The sequence below is a fragment of the Gracilinanus agilis genome, chromosome 1 (genome assembly GCF_016433145.1).
Source record: "Gracilinanus agilis isolate LMUSP501 chromosome 1, AgileGrace, whole genome shotgun sequence".
Classification (NCBI taxonomy): Eukaryota; Metazoa; Chordata; class Mammalia; order Didelphimorphia; family Didelphidae; genus Gracilinanus; species Gracilinanus agilis.
The window spans coordinates 98,449,427-98,465,673 of NC_058130.1; the positions used below are offsets into that span (position 1 = coordinate 98,449,427).

General features: G+C 36.6%; 1 protein-coding gene and 1 pseudogene across 6 annotated transcripts in view; both read right to left on the reverse strand.

Annotated features, from left to right (window-relative positions):
* The window catches only part of MAP4 (microtubule associated protein 4), a 248,111-nt gene that overhangs the window by 75,726 nt on the left and 156,138 nt on the right, over positions 1–16,247 (reverse strand). For 5 of the 6 annotated variants that reach the window (XM_044683131.1, XM_044683249.1, XM_044683375.1 and 2 more), the window contains exons 5-8: positions 10,739–10,852; positions 7,086–7,229; positions 5,957–6,553; positions 283–414 (exon numbers count right to left, since the gene is read on the reverse strand). In XM_044683131.1, the coding sequence (XP_044539066.1) occupies positions 283–414; positions 5,957–6,553; positions 7,086–7,229; positions 10,739–10,852 (987 nt within the window). The remainder of the gene's footprint in view (positions 1–282; positions 415–5,956; positions 6,554–7,085; positions 7,230–10,738; positions 10,853–16,247) is intronic. The other variant, XM_044683185.1, reaches the window with a different exon arrangement.
* On the reverse strand, positions 9,056–9,227 carry LOC123232836 (annotated as a pseudogene).

Below are 16,247 nucleotides of genomic sequence, written 5' to 3' on the forward strand. Positions count from 1 at the left end.
TCTTTGTCCTTCATTTTGCAGTTATAGCCTAAGGACCAAAGAACTGGATTTATGAGCCATAGGTTTTAGTGCTGGAGAAAACAATCAGTCTAATCTCCTTATTTTGCAGGAAAGAAAAATCAAAATGATTTGTCCAGAGTCACACAGTTATAAAATAAAAACATTAGTAAATAGCGAATAAATTGAAGTGAAAAGTTGAGCTCATCAAGACTCCAAATTAAGTGCTCCTATGTCTATACAACAACATCTCTAAAATTAGTTTTCCTGAAGTTTAGCATTTACCTGTTTGTTCAAAGTAAATCGAATCAGCCACTTTGGAATCTGTTCTTGGTTCTGTGTTAAGGGAAACAACTCCCGGCAGTATCTGTTCTTGCAGTGGTTCCAAACTGTCCATGCCAGGTATCTTAGGGGACTCTGAATATAGAACGAGAAATTAATTTGATTCACTGTAGAAGTATCATGTGAAAAGAGCCAAATAGTTATTCAACTAAAGAAACCACAGTGTCATTTAGATACATACCCATTCCCTTCACTACAGGAACACTGAGTGCATACCTGCTTTTCAATAAATCCTCTGGAGGAAATTTATTTTTATCTTCCTTCTTTGGCAATGATTAACATTTAATGAATCCAAGTACTGTGCTCAGTACCCACTATTGGATTTTCTCTATGAATTTTTCTTGTCTCCATCAAAATTATAACCTTAGTTTGAAAAATGATCATATTTTATATCCTTTTCATCCCAGGTGGCCAGCAGGAGGAAGTCAATAAATGTTGGTCAACAATATAGTTAATGTTTAGTGTTTTTTGTGTAAGATATTTTATTAGCACGTATTAACTGACATTCTTGGAAATGCCAGTGAAGTATTATCTGAATTAAAGCAAAAGGAACCTAGGTGACTTTGCTGAATGGTAAATCACATTGATTATTAAAACCATAGATCTAGGTTTCAAAAGTATTATCAAGTCAAATCAAGTACGGGCCCTTGGGTTCTTAAATTATAATGTGAGGATCAACAGAACTGCTACAAAGATGCTCACTGTAGCACATGGATTCAAAAGCAATTACTACTACTATAGTAGGACCTCGTTTTACATGACCAATACATTCCTAAATTGAAAGCAATGCATAATATAGCAAACCCCATTGCTTAATAAGTATTGCTTACATGAGCATACCTAGCATACAACTTTTCTTAGGCTTGTCAGAGCTACCAGCCAGGGATGGGCAAACTTTTTAAAGAGGGGGCCAAAGGAAAGGAAATGCTCATCTGTCAGTCTGTTTCTAAGGCAACTCTTTTGAAGTTTCATTGTACTATATCCTACTTATTGTATTTGTCAGATTAGGAATAATGTCGTGAGGCCGGATAGAACATTTCAGGGGGCCACATCTGGCCCACAGGCCATAGTTTGTCCATCACAGGAGGGTCATTATTAATAGCTAAATAGCATTAATGAAATAAAGAGAAGCACTGCCCTGAGACAGACATGACTTGTTACAAGCATGAACTTCAGACAAAGACCAAAGTGGGAGCTAATGTTTGGTGCACAATATTTTCATACATTTGAATGCTTCTTGGACCAAGAATCAGCATTATTGGGTAAACTGTTGCAACACTACCCTGCTTTGGAAAATGGTGCAGACTTAGCACACACTTAAACATTTTTATTTGAAGTGTTTTTCTGCCTTTTTGTTTTACTTGACACTCATACACACTTAGATTTCATGCGTGTTGAATTCATGTAAAACAAGGTCCTACTGTACTTGTATACTTGCTTCTTCCTGGTAGAGGAATGAATTGTGGAGGAATGGCTTTGTAGTACAAGTACTTAATGCCCTTCTTGGCTGACACAAACACATATGTATTAAATTTTTTACAGTGTCAAAACAACAGACACTTTACCAGAAAGATAAGAAAGAGGGGCGTGGAATGAGGAAAACTGAAAAACTTGAAACCTGACACAAAAGAGCTGAGAAATATATGACATTTAGAAAGTTTCCTGGATGGCAGATTAAGACAGTACTTGAAATAAAAAATTCCTTTCCTTTGTCCCTCTGAAATAAATGTTCAGCCTCAAAAAGGAAAATGTAGGAAAGTTTAAAGATAAAAGGTTTCCAAATTTCTACAATCAAAAACATCAGATAGGCAAACTGCTTCCAAAAATAGGAAAATCTAATGAACCAGGAATAAGGAAAAGAATAAAGATGAGAGATAAATTTATCTACACTCTCTACAGGATAATACATCGGAAGTCAATCAATTAAGTTACAGGGAAAGTTGATGGTAAACATGTGAAACTTTTATTATTTCAGAACATACACTGTATTTCAGGCAGATTTATACTCACCAGCCAAATTCACGGCCACATAGTAAGTATCAAAAATCTCCAATTCACTGATGGCATCCAATGTGTGGAGAAACAAGATTAGCCTTGCCAAAGATTCTAAAGGAAGATCCCTAGATCTGGAGCAACCTTTCAAGTCTCTCTGATTTCTAAATTCTCATACAGACCAAATAAGAATTTTGCAAAGGAAAGACAACAGCACTTTATCTGCACTTAATCATTCTTACCATCTCCAAGTTCTAATGCTCCTAGAGCAGAATACCAGAGTTAATGCAAGAAAAGCCACTATCCAATGGTAAATTTTCTTTACCTCTACAGTTATCACAAGGCTCTCCAGAGAGCCTAACAGATAAGCCTATCAGAAAACCTAACAATAGCTTTATATGCTAAGAGCATTTAGGAATCTGGAAGCTATATATAGTTCACGACTTAACTATTTCTTTTAAAAGGAAAATGGTAAAGGCTAAAAGTTTGAATTTGGTTCAAGGCCTCATTGTTTCAAAAATAGGACATATGAACTGTTCATTCTAAAGTTTCAGTGAATTAAAAAGCCTATTTAAACTGAAGATGCATCTTATCAAATAAAAACACTTTTCATGTTTCTGATGTGTAAAAAGCATTTATCAAAGGCTTCATATCTGGAAAAACTTAATGAGGTCATATCCTTCTACAATGACTTTCTCATGAATCATACAAAAGCACTGTTAACTTTAAAGAAAATAAGTATAATTTCTGATTTAATTTTATTATCTTTGTTTTTAAAGAAAACTTTACTGAACTCTAATAGATTATATCCATATTTTAAAAATATATGGCAACCAAGCAAAAGAAAAAAACCTAGGTCTAATCTCCAGCCTCTGGAGAGAAAAACAGTTGTAAAGTATGCCTCCCATCCCATACTACACTTGTCTATATCAATCTCTAGCCTTTTTTGAGGAGCAGCACCTTCCATTCAATAAGAAATATTGGCACACTTGGTTAAACCCTATAAATCCAAATGTTTCTTTCTGGACATGTAGCTTGTCATACAAATCCCATTCCCCACACTCCACCAACTGACTCATTATCTCCATCCCCCTCCATCCTCTCCATTCCAAAAGCACCACCCACCCCTTTCACTGTGCCCTCAGGAATGTTCATTCCATAGGTAACAAACTTTCCATCATTCTAAATCTTTTCCTCTCCAACTATTACTGAAATGTGGCTCTTCCTGATGACTCAATCTCCCTGGCTACTCTTTTTCAGTATGGTAGCACCATCACTCATTTTCCCCTGCTCACTGACAAAGGCAAAGGCGTTAGATTCCTCCTTGCTGCTCATGAACACTTTCTGGATTCTCTCCACCTCCTATTAGTAAACTCTTCCCCTTGGAAGCTGATGATGTTCATATTTACAGCCCAATCAAAATCTTGGTAGCTATTTACTACAGACCAGTCATTTCTTCTCCATCCTCAATAAGTTTGGTACATAAGTCATAACTTTTCTCTCATTCCCAACTTTTACCCTCATCTTAGCAGATTTCAATGTTCATATTGACTCTCCCTCAATTACCCTGACCATTTGGTCCCTCAATCTGCACACTTCCCATAACCCACTCCTTCTCCCCACCTCAGCAACATCAAGTCACACCCTAGACCTTGCCAGCACCCCTAAATGTACCACCTCTCTTCTTGCCTTCCTTTACCAAACACCATGATGTCTACTTCATGACATCTCATTATCTGACCCTTAAATTCTCTCCCAGACCATCTCCTTTCTCTAGCCACTCTTCTCCATCTTGATCTACTGATCAATTCATCAACATAGCCTTCCTTCTCTTAATCTCTAGTCGCCCTATCATTTTGCCCAATGCAGCCTACTAAGCCTCAGCCTTAGATCATTCCCACCATTTGCTGCCTTTTTTCCTACACATGTGCTATTGAACAAAGTGGAGAAAATGACAAATGCTCTGACCAAATCCACTACAAATTTATATTTTAAAAAATCTCAAGTTTGCTTTCACTGCTGCTAGATAATCGTATTATGGTCATCTTATTAACTCACTATCCCACTCTCCATAGCTCTTCTCTCTCACAGAGACTCTTGCATACCTTTGATTCCTCCTGAAATTTCTCATGGTACCCTTTCCCCACTCCTCCTAGTTCAGACACCTATCTCTTACTTGACAGAAAAACCAAAGGTTATGCAGTATCGACTTCCTCATCTCACATCACTTAAATGACTTCTGCCACTATCTCTTCCTTTATCTTACATAAAAAAGTGGCCTTACTCCTTACTAAGGTGAATCCTTCAACCTGCTCAAGTGATATACTTCCCTCCTCTATTCTCCAACAGACTGTCTCCAATCCAATTCTATTGCTTATTTTCACTCTCCCTCACTACCGGCTGCTTTCCTACAGACCCTCAATGTGCTCATGTCTTCCCCATCTATTATCCCAAAATTCTTTATCTCTTCAACTCTCTGTAGCTAAATTCAAAAAAATCTTTTGGCCTCCACTTCCTCTCCTTTCATTCTCTTCTTAATCCCTAATAATCCAGTTTCCAACTTACTCATTCCACTGAAATTGATCTTTCCTGAATTACCAATGATCTCTTAATTGCCAAACCCAATAGCTCCTTCTCAATTCTCTTTCTCCATGACCTCTACAGTCTTTTACATTGCACCACTTTCTTCTAGCTATCCTCTTTATGAATACTTCTTTGCAGGCTCCTTTACTGGATTTCTCAAGCAGATCATGCTTTCTAACTGTAGCTTTCTGACAACACACAGTCTTGGGCCCTTTCTTCTACTACTACTTCTCTTGGGGATTTCAAAAGTTCTAATAGATTTAATTACCATCTCTATATCTCCCTTATTACTGCTGAGTGTAAGATTATCTTCTAGTCCCTCAGGCTCACAAGCCAGCAGTCCCCCTGGATTCCACTCTCAAACCCTCTACAGCCAAGCTAGTTCTAAGATCTGTTAGTTTCATATTTGCAACATCTATCAAATGCACCCCCTTATCTCCTGTGACACCCTGCCTTTATCATGTCATGCCTGGATTATTGAAATTGTCTTCTGGTTGGTCTTGCTGCCCCAAGTCTCTTCCCACTCCAATCAATCTTAATCTCAGTCACACTCTCACACTCACACTCACACTCACTCTCTCTCTCTCTCTCTCTCTCTCTCTCTCTCTCTCTCTCATCTACTTTTCTTGAATTTGGCCTTACTTCTCTACAAAAATCATGTTTGTCTCTGGAGAATAACAATAATAAGAAATAATGATAAAATAAGAAAATTTCTAATTCCATATCTAATCTAATCTCTACATTTCTAAGAAAATCAAAGATTAAAATCTATTCCAATCTCAACAAGGACTCACTTCATTTCCTAAAAATGAAGAGGAAAATAACTGGCCACAGCCATTTCATATATAAGGAAAGAATAAAATTCTACTTCTTATAATTTTCTCTCTTCTCATGAGGGAATTCTAATTCTATCTAATCCTTGCCCAAATTAACTTTATATTCTAGGGATAGAAGCCATGGCTAATTTTTCAAACTGTACCTCAATAGACCAAGAAAAAAAAAAATCAAAGGGTAAGGACAAATGCAATCACATCTACCCTACCTGGTGAGGCCGTGAAAACCCGGCTTTCTTCAGCCTGGGGTGATGCCAGTCTCTGAGGTTCACTCATTTTCTCTACTTCCACATCCTTGGCTAGTGTTGTTATGGCCTCTATGTCCTTGGTCAGTGTCAATTCCATGACTGGTGCCAGCTGGGCTTCCTTAGTTTGTTCTACCTCCATAACTGGTATCTTTACCACCTCAACAGTTGGCACCACCTGGGATTCCTTGGCTGGGATCATCTGGTTCTCCTTGGCAAGTTCCATATCCACAGATGGTACTTCTTGGGTCTGTTCAGTTGGTTCTGTGCCTTGTTCTGTCTGGGCCCTTAAGTCTGGTGTTAACTCCAAAGCTGGCTTATCCTCTGCCTCCCTGATTGATGCCACCTCCATGGCTAGTTCATCTTCCACCCCCTTGGATGATGCCATCTCCATAGCTGGTTCATCCTCCACCTTGACTGGTGCCACTGCTATAAATGGTTCACTTTCCATTACTGGTGCCTTCTCCACTTCCATGGAAGGTGCCAGGTTCATTCCCACCTCTTTCACTGACAATGCCTCCTTGGTTAATTCCACCTCCATCTCTACCTCCTTGATTGGCTCTGTTTAAAAACAAAAAAATTCAAACCCATAATTAGCTATTACAGAAGTTCTAAACTTCATAGCCAATCTTTTCAAGGAACAGAATACTTTTTCTCATGGGTAAGTCATCTTGCCAAATTAAAGTTGGCAGTGAAGGCAATCTTGCCTATTCTCTTATAACTTCTAACTTGGTTAGCAATAGAAAATAGAAAGGAGAGATAATTACCACTGAGATCTATAAACAATCAGATGGGTCAGAGTCTCTGTGAGTCATCTTCTCCTCTGTCAGCAGAAACAGAACTACCCAGAATTTGAAAACTGTACATAGTTATCTATTATTTGACCCTGTATTCCAAGGAAAGGTATTTATCATAATCCCTTCTGATGAGATATCAGTAAAATAAACTAAAAACATAAGAAGTGGGGTTTCCCTTTTACTTTTATTTTATTCAGAGATGGCATTATATCAAGTGAGAGTTACCAATAATTACTTTAAATAGCATTAATAATGAATAGCTCTTTAGCAAATGTAGAAAAGCTCTGTGAAATTACCTGCTGTGGGCTGGAGAGGCTGAGGGTTAGATTCCAGGAAGACAAAAGGGGATGAGTCTGAAGGGTTCTGGGCTTCCATGGGCCATCCTCCTGATCCTGTCTCGGTTCTTGAAACAAATGATTCATAGGAGGGCTCATCTGCTGCTTAAACAGAAAAATACGGGCCTTTTAAACTTCATTCACACTAGAAAGTCATTTTTACTTTTAATCCAATTGAGCAAAGTGTTATGAAGATACATACTAAAGGCCTAAAGATAATCACACCACAGATAAGCATGTTAAAGTAAAAGCTGTCAATGTATTCTCTAAAGTTCTCTATTTAAATTATTGCCAATTGTTTGAATAGAATATAGCATCACTATAGAATTATAAAGTGTGGGAATGCTGACAATTAGCCATATCCATCAAGTAAACATTTATTTATTGAGGAACTGTTATGTATTTTTATGTATTTCTCCAAATTTGATGAAGAACAGAGAAGACAAAGTCCCTGCCCTTAAGGAGTACATAGTCAGCGGTGGTTTAGGGTGAAGATAAGAGCAGCCATTCAGTCAAACAAGTGCTTTTATATTCCTATAAAATATATTATAATTTCCTCCATGTTCCAGGTCTTGAGCTAAGTATTAAAGCTACCATTCCTCTCAATAATTTTCATATAGCTAGCATATATAAATATATATATATATATATATACACACACATATATATATACCATAAACATAAAGTTAATAACCATAAATATATAAAGTATTTAAGAGAAGAATGATAAGAAAGCATCAGGCAGGATGGAGAATCAGTAGAAGCTCTATGCACAAGATGATTCCCAAGTTGCATCTTAAGAGAAGCAGTTTGTGAGACAGGAATTATCAATTTTAATGGCAGACATACTAAGTGTGATCTCATTTCACGCCATAACAAGAAAGGCCAGAAGAGTCTCAAAAGGCCTCATAGAAGAGACAGAACTTGACTTTTTTCCTAAAGGGGTAGGGAGTATTGGGAAGAACTGTGATGGGGGAAAAGACTATTTTAGCTTAAATGAGGGCACAATATAATACATGAATATGGCATGTGAATAGAAGAGTGAGAAAACTGTATTTATAAGATTTATGACAAATCTTAAAACTCAAACAGAAGAGTTCTGACTTTGTAGGCTGGGAGTGAGGGAACCCTTGAAGTTTTCTTATTTGGGAAGATAATGTGATGAAAGAAATATTTTAGGAATATGATTCTAGGAGTGGAATTCAGTTTTGACAAAAGGAAAATGCACTGCAGAGAGATAGGAAGTTCTTGGATCAACCAATCAATAAACATTTAAGTGCCAGACACTTTGCTAAGCACTGGGAATAGGAAAAAGGACAAAAGACAATCTTTGCCCTCAAGGAGCATATGATTTAATAGGGCAGACAATATGCAAAAAATTTATACAAGACAAAATACAAATAGAATAAATGGGAAATAATTTTTAAAAAGAAGGCACTGAAATAAAGAGGGATTTGAGAAGGTTTCCTTTAGAAGGTGGGACTTACAGGAAGCCAGAGAGGTCAATATCTGGAACAGAGGGAAAATATTCCAGGAATGGGGAACAGTCAGAGAAAATTTAAAAATCTGAGAGATGGAATGTCTTTTATTGAACAGGAGGCCAGTGTCACTGGATTACAGAGTATGTGTGGAGAAGTAATATAAAAGAAAGACAGAAAGGTTATATCCATTGTAGCATTAAGATGAAATAATCAAATCTATTTTATAGTGTAAAAGGGAATTCTTTGTTCTCTTTGAGTTTAGACTTATTTCCTTTGTCTATTTTGAATTAACACTTTGATTAAAAATAACTTAAGCACCCCTACTTAGTACCTCCCTAGATTGTGAAGACAAGATTAACTCTCCTTTGTCTATTTTAGAATGATATCACCAAAAGCTTGAACATCTTACTAAGCTACCCTTTCAACTCAATCAGCCAGGAAATGAGAATTCACAGCTCAGTCAGTCAAGAATCTGTGAACTCTTTTGATGAGTATTCACCTCTCTAAAAGGTGAGAAGTGGATCCTACAAAAACTGCCCCTTGGGCAGTGCTGGGCAATTTGGTATTAAACTGATAAGAACAGATACTACACTTGATCTTAGCCAAAAGGCCAAGAAGTGATAGTGCTGGGCAATTTGGAAGCTGTGATTGGTCCTTGTGAAAAGGGGAAGGGACAAGAAGTCATTATAAAAGTGGCTTCTGAATTTCTGGGGGCTAGGGAAGTCAACTCTAAGAAGGAAATCAGCTTCAAGAAGGAGTTGGACTTCAAGAAGGAAGTCAGCTTAAGGAAGAAGATCAGCTCAAGGAAGAAAGTTGGCTTCAGGAGTCACCTTTAGCTGGAGTCATCATCTTGACCTGCCTCTTGGAGGGAACTTGGGTGAGTGGATACCTGGCTTTCCCTTCTTGTCTGTTTAATTCAGGTTGAAGGTCAACAAGTCTTGGCTGAGTCAAGCACTGAGCAATATTGGTTAGATAGGCTAATGTCTTCTCTAACCTTTTGTATTTCTCTGCTTTCACTCTTTCCATCTCTTTTGTGAATAAAATCTATTAAAGTTATTTTGACTTTGAGCAATAATACTTTGAATCGGCAACCACCAATATTATTTATAATCTTCATATATTTTAGTAAAACCATTAAAATTTAATTTTTACAAGAGTCATGTGAAAAAATGTTCCAAATCACTATTGATTAGAAAAATGCAAATAAAACAACCCTAAGATGACAAATACTGGCGTGGATGTGGCAAAATTGGGACACCAATGCACTGTAATTATAAAATGATCCAATTGTTCTGAGGAACAATTTGGAACGCTGCCCAAAAGGATACAGAACTGAAGTGGGTTACCTCAGAAAGTCCAGTCACTCAGAAGTTCAAATTACTGGAACATATATTTATTTATTAATCTGTTGATTAATTAGCTGGCCAGGGCAACTTTCCTAATGAGAGCTGCACCAGACTAAAATTACAATGCAAATTTTTATAGGGTATAAAATACAAAGCAAACAATATTCATAGAAGAGACATAACCTTATCATCTGGGAGCTGTTTTGGTTAGCAGCAGGACTTTCCACAGTATGTCTTATCCTGGACTGTGAGGAAGCTATATATATATATATATATATATATATATTTCTCATGAATCCTGAACTGACTTGACCCTCACAGAAAAAGCTAATTTCTGATTTTTATTTTCCCCAGGGAAAAACAGGTTTTCTGCACAATGACTTAAGCTTACCTCACTTCAGAACGATCCTTACCCTTTGACCCAGCAATACCATTACAAGGTGTGTACAAAGAGATTTTTTGAAAAAGGAAAATGACCTATTGTACAAAAAAATCATGAATTTTATCTTTGCTTAAAATTGTTAATGAGCTTAAAATTAAAAAAATTTATAAGTGATTTGGTGCTTTTTAAACTTCTCATTCAATTTTGCCGTCATCATACCTATATTATGTCATGTCACATCCTCAATTAGGTTATTAGCTCTATGAGGACAGAGACTGAATCATTTTTTCATCTTTGTATCTTGAACTGAGCACAATACTTTACCTATAATAGCTTCTTAATAAACATTTGTTGGATAATTAAGAATTCATATTTTAAAAAGAAATAGAAATGGAGAAACTATACCAATATTGTCTTTTGAAGAATCCAAATGTTCTGCAAATGGCGAGGTATTCACCAGTCCAGGAGAGACAAACAGTAAATCTGACAAGATATTATCTTGGTACATCTGATAAGGATCTAAAATAGAGATGGAATAAAAGCCAACACTCATAAGTAGACAATACTTTGAAGATCAAGACTGACACTCTACTGTCCTAGAAAACAGTACTTATTTTTGATACTCACTGCATAACACAAACCAAATTCAACAAAAAATCCCTGCTCTCCAGGAGCTTATAATCTTAATCAAATAAATGACCTTCAATGATAACTAAATGATATGAAGAATATATCATTTCAAATACTCCATTTCAAAAACTATAAATAAAAACATTACTAACCTTATACTGTATAAATTATGAACTCATTATACTTGGAAAATATTGAGAATATACACGTAATGATTATTTGGATGGGTAGGGTGTGGAAGGGAGAAGAGAAAAATCTGAAATTTCATCAGTATAGGGAACTCCCAGTGTGGAAATTCACCCTATCAATTAAAATCACCAATTTACAAGTTCTTAAGAGAGAGGTGATTCATTGATGATCACACGTGTCTCAGCGACGGGATTTGAATCCAATTCATCTTTGCTCCAAGGCCAAATCTACATCCACTAGTCATATTGCATTCTCCACTTACAATGAGATCAAAAAAATGATATCCAGCTTTAAAATTCACCAAAAGGTAACATAACAGATAAGATAAATATATTAATTAATACATAAATTTTTATCATGAAAAGCATTAGGCTTTTGTTGTTATAAAAGTTAAATTCTAAAAAAGAGATAATTAAGAAAGAAATGATAAAATCACTATCATGTTACAGGAAGTACAATCTTAATTAGATTTAGAATGAGAGCAGAATGAGCAGCTGATAGCTTTAGAGTAAGAAAGTACTCTAAGTTTAGGCAATGGAGCAAGTAAAGGGATGGAGTGAGTAATGGTATGGAGTCCTGGCCACTAGCTTTCTGCCAGATGACTGTAATATAATGTACCATGCCAGTCAATCAGACCAAGAATTCACTTCTTTGAAGAACGCCCACATCCAAGGACAGATTTGTAAAGTCTTAGCATGGACCCATTCCCAAAGTGCTTATTCCCATAGAATGGCAACAATTAACTAAAACAAAGAAATAATAGCTAGATGATCCTCTCATCAATATTTTTCAGAGGCAATACAGGCCACTGCACTGAGTTGGGAGGAAGAACAGATGGATGATCTTTTACAGATGGATGATCTGGCAAATAGGAAATGAAACTACTAACCTGATAGGCATTTAAAAGTACACAGTATCGTATGGGTCCTGCTGAAGAATGTTGGGAGTGTAGGAGAGGATATGAACATGCCATTCTCCTCACTTAGAGATTCTGAATCATTTTACATTTTAAACAGCTGCCCTAACACATGATGTATCAGCTATTTGGCACCTTTTTACCGATCATACTATGACAAAATGCCAACCCAAAACTATAGAAAATAGCCAATTGCCCACATTTTAAAAGCCTAAAGTCTTTACACTTTACAAAAAGGTAATCCTTTTGAGATATATAAATGCCTATTATAATCCTATTGCACACACAAAACTGCAAACAATTTAAAATCAATTCCCTATTTAATACTTAAACCATTCTAGGAAGAAGCTAAACTATTTTAAATTCATATAATTTAAAAATTATAAGTTACATTAACTATTATGAAACTCACATAGGTATACAGATTCAACATTATTCCACTATTTTAGTGACATCATCTTAATCAATCTCAAAACTGAGAGATCATTTCCAGCATTAAAACAGATGGAGTATGAATGCAGATGAAAGCATATGACTTTTTATTTGTTAATTTGAGTATAAGTTTTGGGGGTTTGATTTAATAAGATTATTCATTTGCAAAAATGAATAACATGAAAATGTTTGGCATAATAGTACATGTATAACCCAGAATGAATTGCTTGCCAGCTCTGAGATGGGGGAGGGGGAAAAGGGAAGAAGACAATTTGGATCTTATAACTTCAGAAAACTTATGTGGAAATTTGTTATTGCATATAATTTGTAAAAAACAAATAAATAGAATTTTTAAAATAGATAAATAAATAAAACAGTTCCCTTAAAATCTAAGAGATGGGAGCTTGACCTGAGGTTTTATGAACCAGTGTATCGTGTCTATGAAACACTGTGGGAATTTTTTTGTGTGTGAGAGGGGCAGGGATTCGATTGGGGAATGGATAAACAAATTGTGGAATCTGTTAGTGAAGGAATACTATTGTGCTGAAAGGAATAATGAACTGGAGGATTCCATGCAAGCTGGAATGACCTCCAGGAATTGATTTCCAGAGTGAAAGGAGCAGAACCAGGAGAACATTGTACACAGAGACGGATACACTGTGGCACAATCGAATGTAATGGGCTTCTGTACTAGCAGCAATGCAATGACACAGGACAATTCTGAGGGATTTATGAGAAAGAACGCTACCCACATTCAGAGAAATAACTGTGGGAGCCGAAACACAGAAGAAAAACAACTGCTTGACCACATGGATAGATGGGGATATGATTGGGGACGTAGACTCTAAACAATCACCCTAATGCAAATATTAATAATATGGAAATAGGTCTTGATCAATGACACATATAAAACCCAGTGGAATTGCTTGTTGACTATGGAAAGGGGGTGGGAGTAGGGGAGGGAAAGAACATGAATCATGTAAACATGGAATACCCTAAATTAATTAAATAAAAAGTTTCAAGTTGAGCAAAACAAACAAACAAACAAACAAACAAACAAACAACAACAACAAAAAAAAACAAACCTTCCTTCTCCCAGACCCTGTCTCAGCCTATCCAGAAGCTATTGTGATAATGTATTTTTAAAAATCAATCAGGGGGCAGCTGGGTAGCTCAGTGGATTGAGAGTCAGGCCTAGAGACAGGAGGTCCTAGGTTCAAATCCGGCCTCAGCTGTGTGACCCTGGGCAAGTCACTTGACCCCCATTGCCTACCTTTACCACTCTTCCACCTATAAGTCAATACACAGAAGTTAAGGGTTTAAAATTAAAAAAAAAAAAAATCAATCAGCATATAAGGATTAAAAGAAACTGTTAATGTAAAGTCCTACAGATAAAAAATAAACATATGAGTGAAACTTAGGGATGATACAGCCAAAACGGTAGTCATGAGAAATATCTGTAGAAAAAGAAAATGAATATTTTCATCTGTTCCAAATAATCCTACCACAGAGATTTTAAGAGAAATGTAATAATCCCTGAGTCCAGTTTCTAGGGATTTCATCAACTCCCATTCAACTATTATCTCTATGTAGATGGCTCCTAAATCTACATATGCAGCCTTCATCTCTTCCTTTTAAGCTAGAGTTCTGCAATTCTATCAGCATGACAGAGACTTCTCAAACTCAATATATCCACTGCAGAATTTATTATTTCTCAGTTAAATACAATCTTCCCATCTTCCTAAGTCTGTAACTAGCCACTTCCCTTTATCATATCCAATATCAGTTGCTGCATCTTGTTAATTCTACCTCTTTAACATCTCTTGCATCTATCTGCCCTCTTCTTTTTATTCATACCCCAACCACCACAATCCAGCCTCATCAGCTCTCATTGCAGTAGTCCCTTTAATCAGTATTTCAGCATTCTTTTTCTGCATTCTATAATCTATTTTCAACAAAGCTCCCAAAGTGATTTTCCTAAAGTCAAGAATTGATCATAATACTCCTCCCTCTAAAGAATCTTCAGTAGTTCCAAAGCCCTTTCAATAAAAAAAATTTCCCAGCTAAAATTACATATTATTGCTCCTTAACAATGTACTCTACAAAACACAGAAGAAAAACAACTGCTCGAACACATGGGTTGATGCAGACTCTAACCAACCACCCTAGCACAACTATCAATAATATGGAAATAGGTCTTGATCGATGACACATGTTAAATCCAAGGGAAATTCACATTGGTTGGGGGGGGGGGGGGGGGGAGGAAGGAGTGGGGAAAGGACCTGAATCATGAAAGCATGGAAAATTTTCCAAAAAAATAAAAATTCAAAGGCATAGAACAGTGATTCCCAAGGTGGGCACTACCACCCCCTGGTGGGTGATGCAGCAGTCCATGAAAGGGGTGATGGCCACAGGGTGCATTTATCTTTCCTATTAATTGCTATTAAAATTTAAAAGAAAAACAAACTAATTTCCAGGGAGCTAAGTAATATTTTTTCGGGAAAGGGGCAGTAGGCCAAAAAAATTTGGGAACCACTAGTGTAGAGAGAAAAAAAAAAACAACAATGCACTCTACAATCCAGTCAAACTAGTCTCCTTGCTGTTCCTGCTTTATATTCCATCTCTTGTCTCAGCCTTTTCTAAAGGGATATTTTTCATTTAAGTCTTACTTTACAGCATGATATGGTGGAAACCAATGCTGAAATTGAGATGAAAGGACCTGAGTTTGGATTCTGCCTCTGCTACTTATTGCCTGTAGTCAAATGCATGACTCATATTACAGTTTCCCCACAGGTAGATTTCTTGGCCAAATAATTTGTCCATTTAAATTTTTTTATTTTAATTTTTTTAATATCCTTTTTTAGAATTTTAAGTTCCAAAATTCTCTCCCTTCCCCACTCATTGAGAAGGCAAGCAAGCAATATTTATCCATTTAACTTCAAAAATACATATTGCCTATGCTACATTACTAAGTTACATGGAATCTTAATGTAATCGAAGCATGGCATTTCGTAGCAAATGACTTAGTAATTTCAAAGTCTGAGTGCTAACTCCTGTAATTTTTGATTTCTTCTGTCTTCTGCATACCTCTCCTTTACCACTTACACCAAGAAGTATATGAAGAGATGTATAAACATCGAAAGGTAGACTATTAAAAATTGTATAGAGCTTTAAATACAAAATACATGAGGGTTGATTTTGATCCTAAAGGGGACTGCAAACCATGGAAGTGACAAGGTCAAAGACATGCTTAGCCACTGTAAGCAGGATGGACAAGACAAAAGGAGAGACGTTAGACTCGGTGAGAGATGATGATGATCAGAATGAGAGCAAAATGGTGTGAGTAGGGAGTTAAGTGATGTGGAGGCAGTAAAAAAGTAAGTTCTTATCCCCCAAACAGTTCTAGTCTGTAACTGGTCTCTGTCCACCCATGCATGCTTCACAGAGCTTCAGAGGTGACCTTAACTCACAGGGCCACTTCCCTACTTGATGCCTTGTTGCAGATGCTCACTGTCTAATACATGAAATGTGACAAATCACCCTGGCATTCTAGACACTTTAGCTCCAACCTAACTTTCCATATTGAACATTGTTCTCCTAATTAAACCAAACAATTCTAAGCTCTCTGAAGTTGCCCAATCCTTCTCCCACCTCCATCCATCTGTGCACACTATCCCACACAGGTGGAATAGGCTCTCCACTAGTAGAAATTCCTCCCTTCTGTCAACGACCAGTTCCGATGTCCCC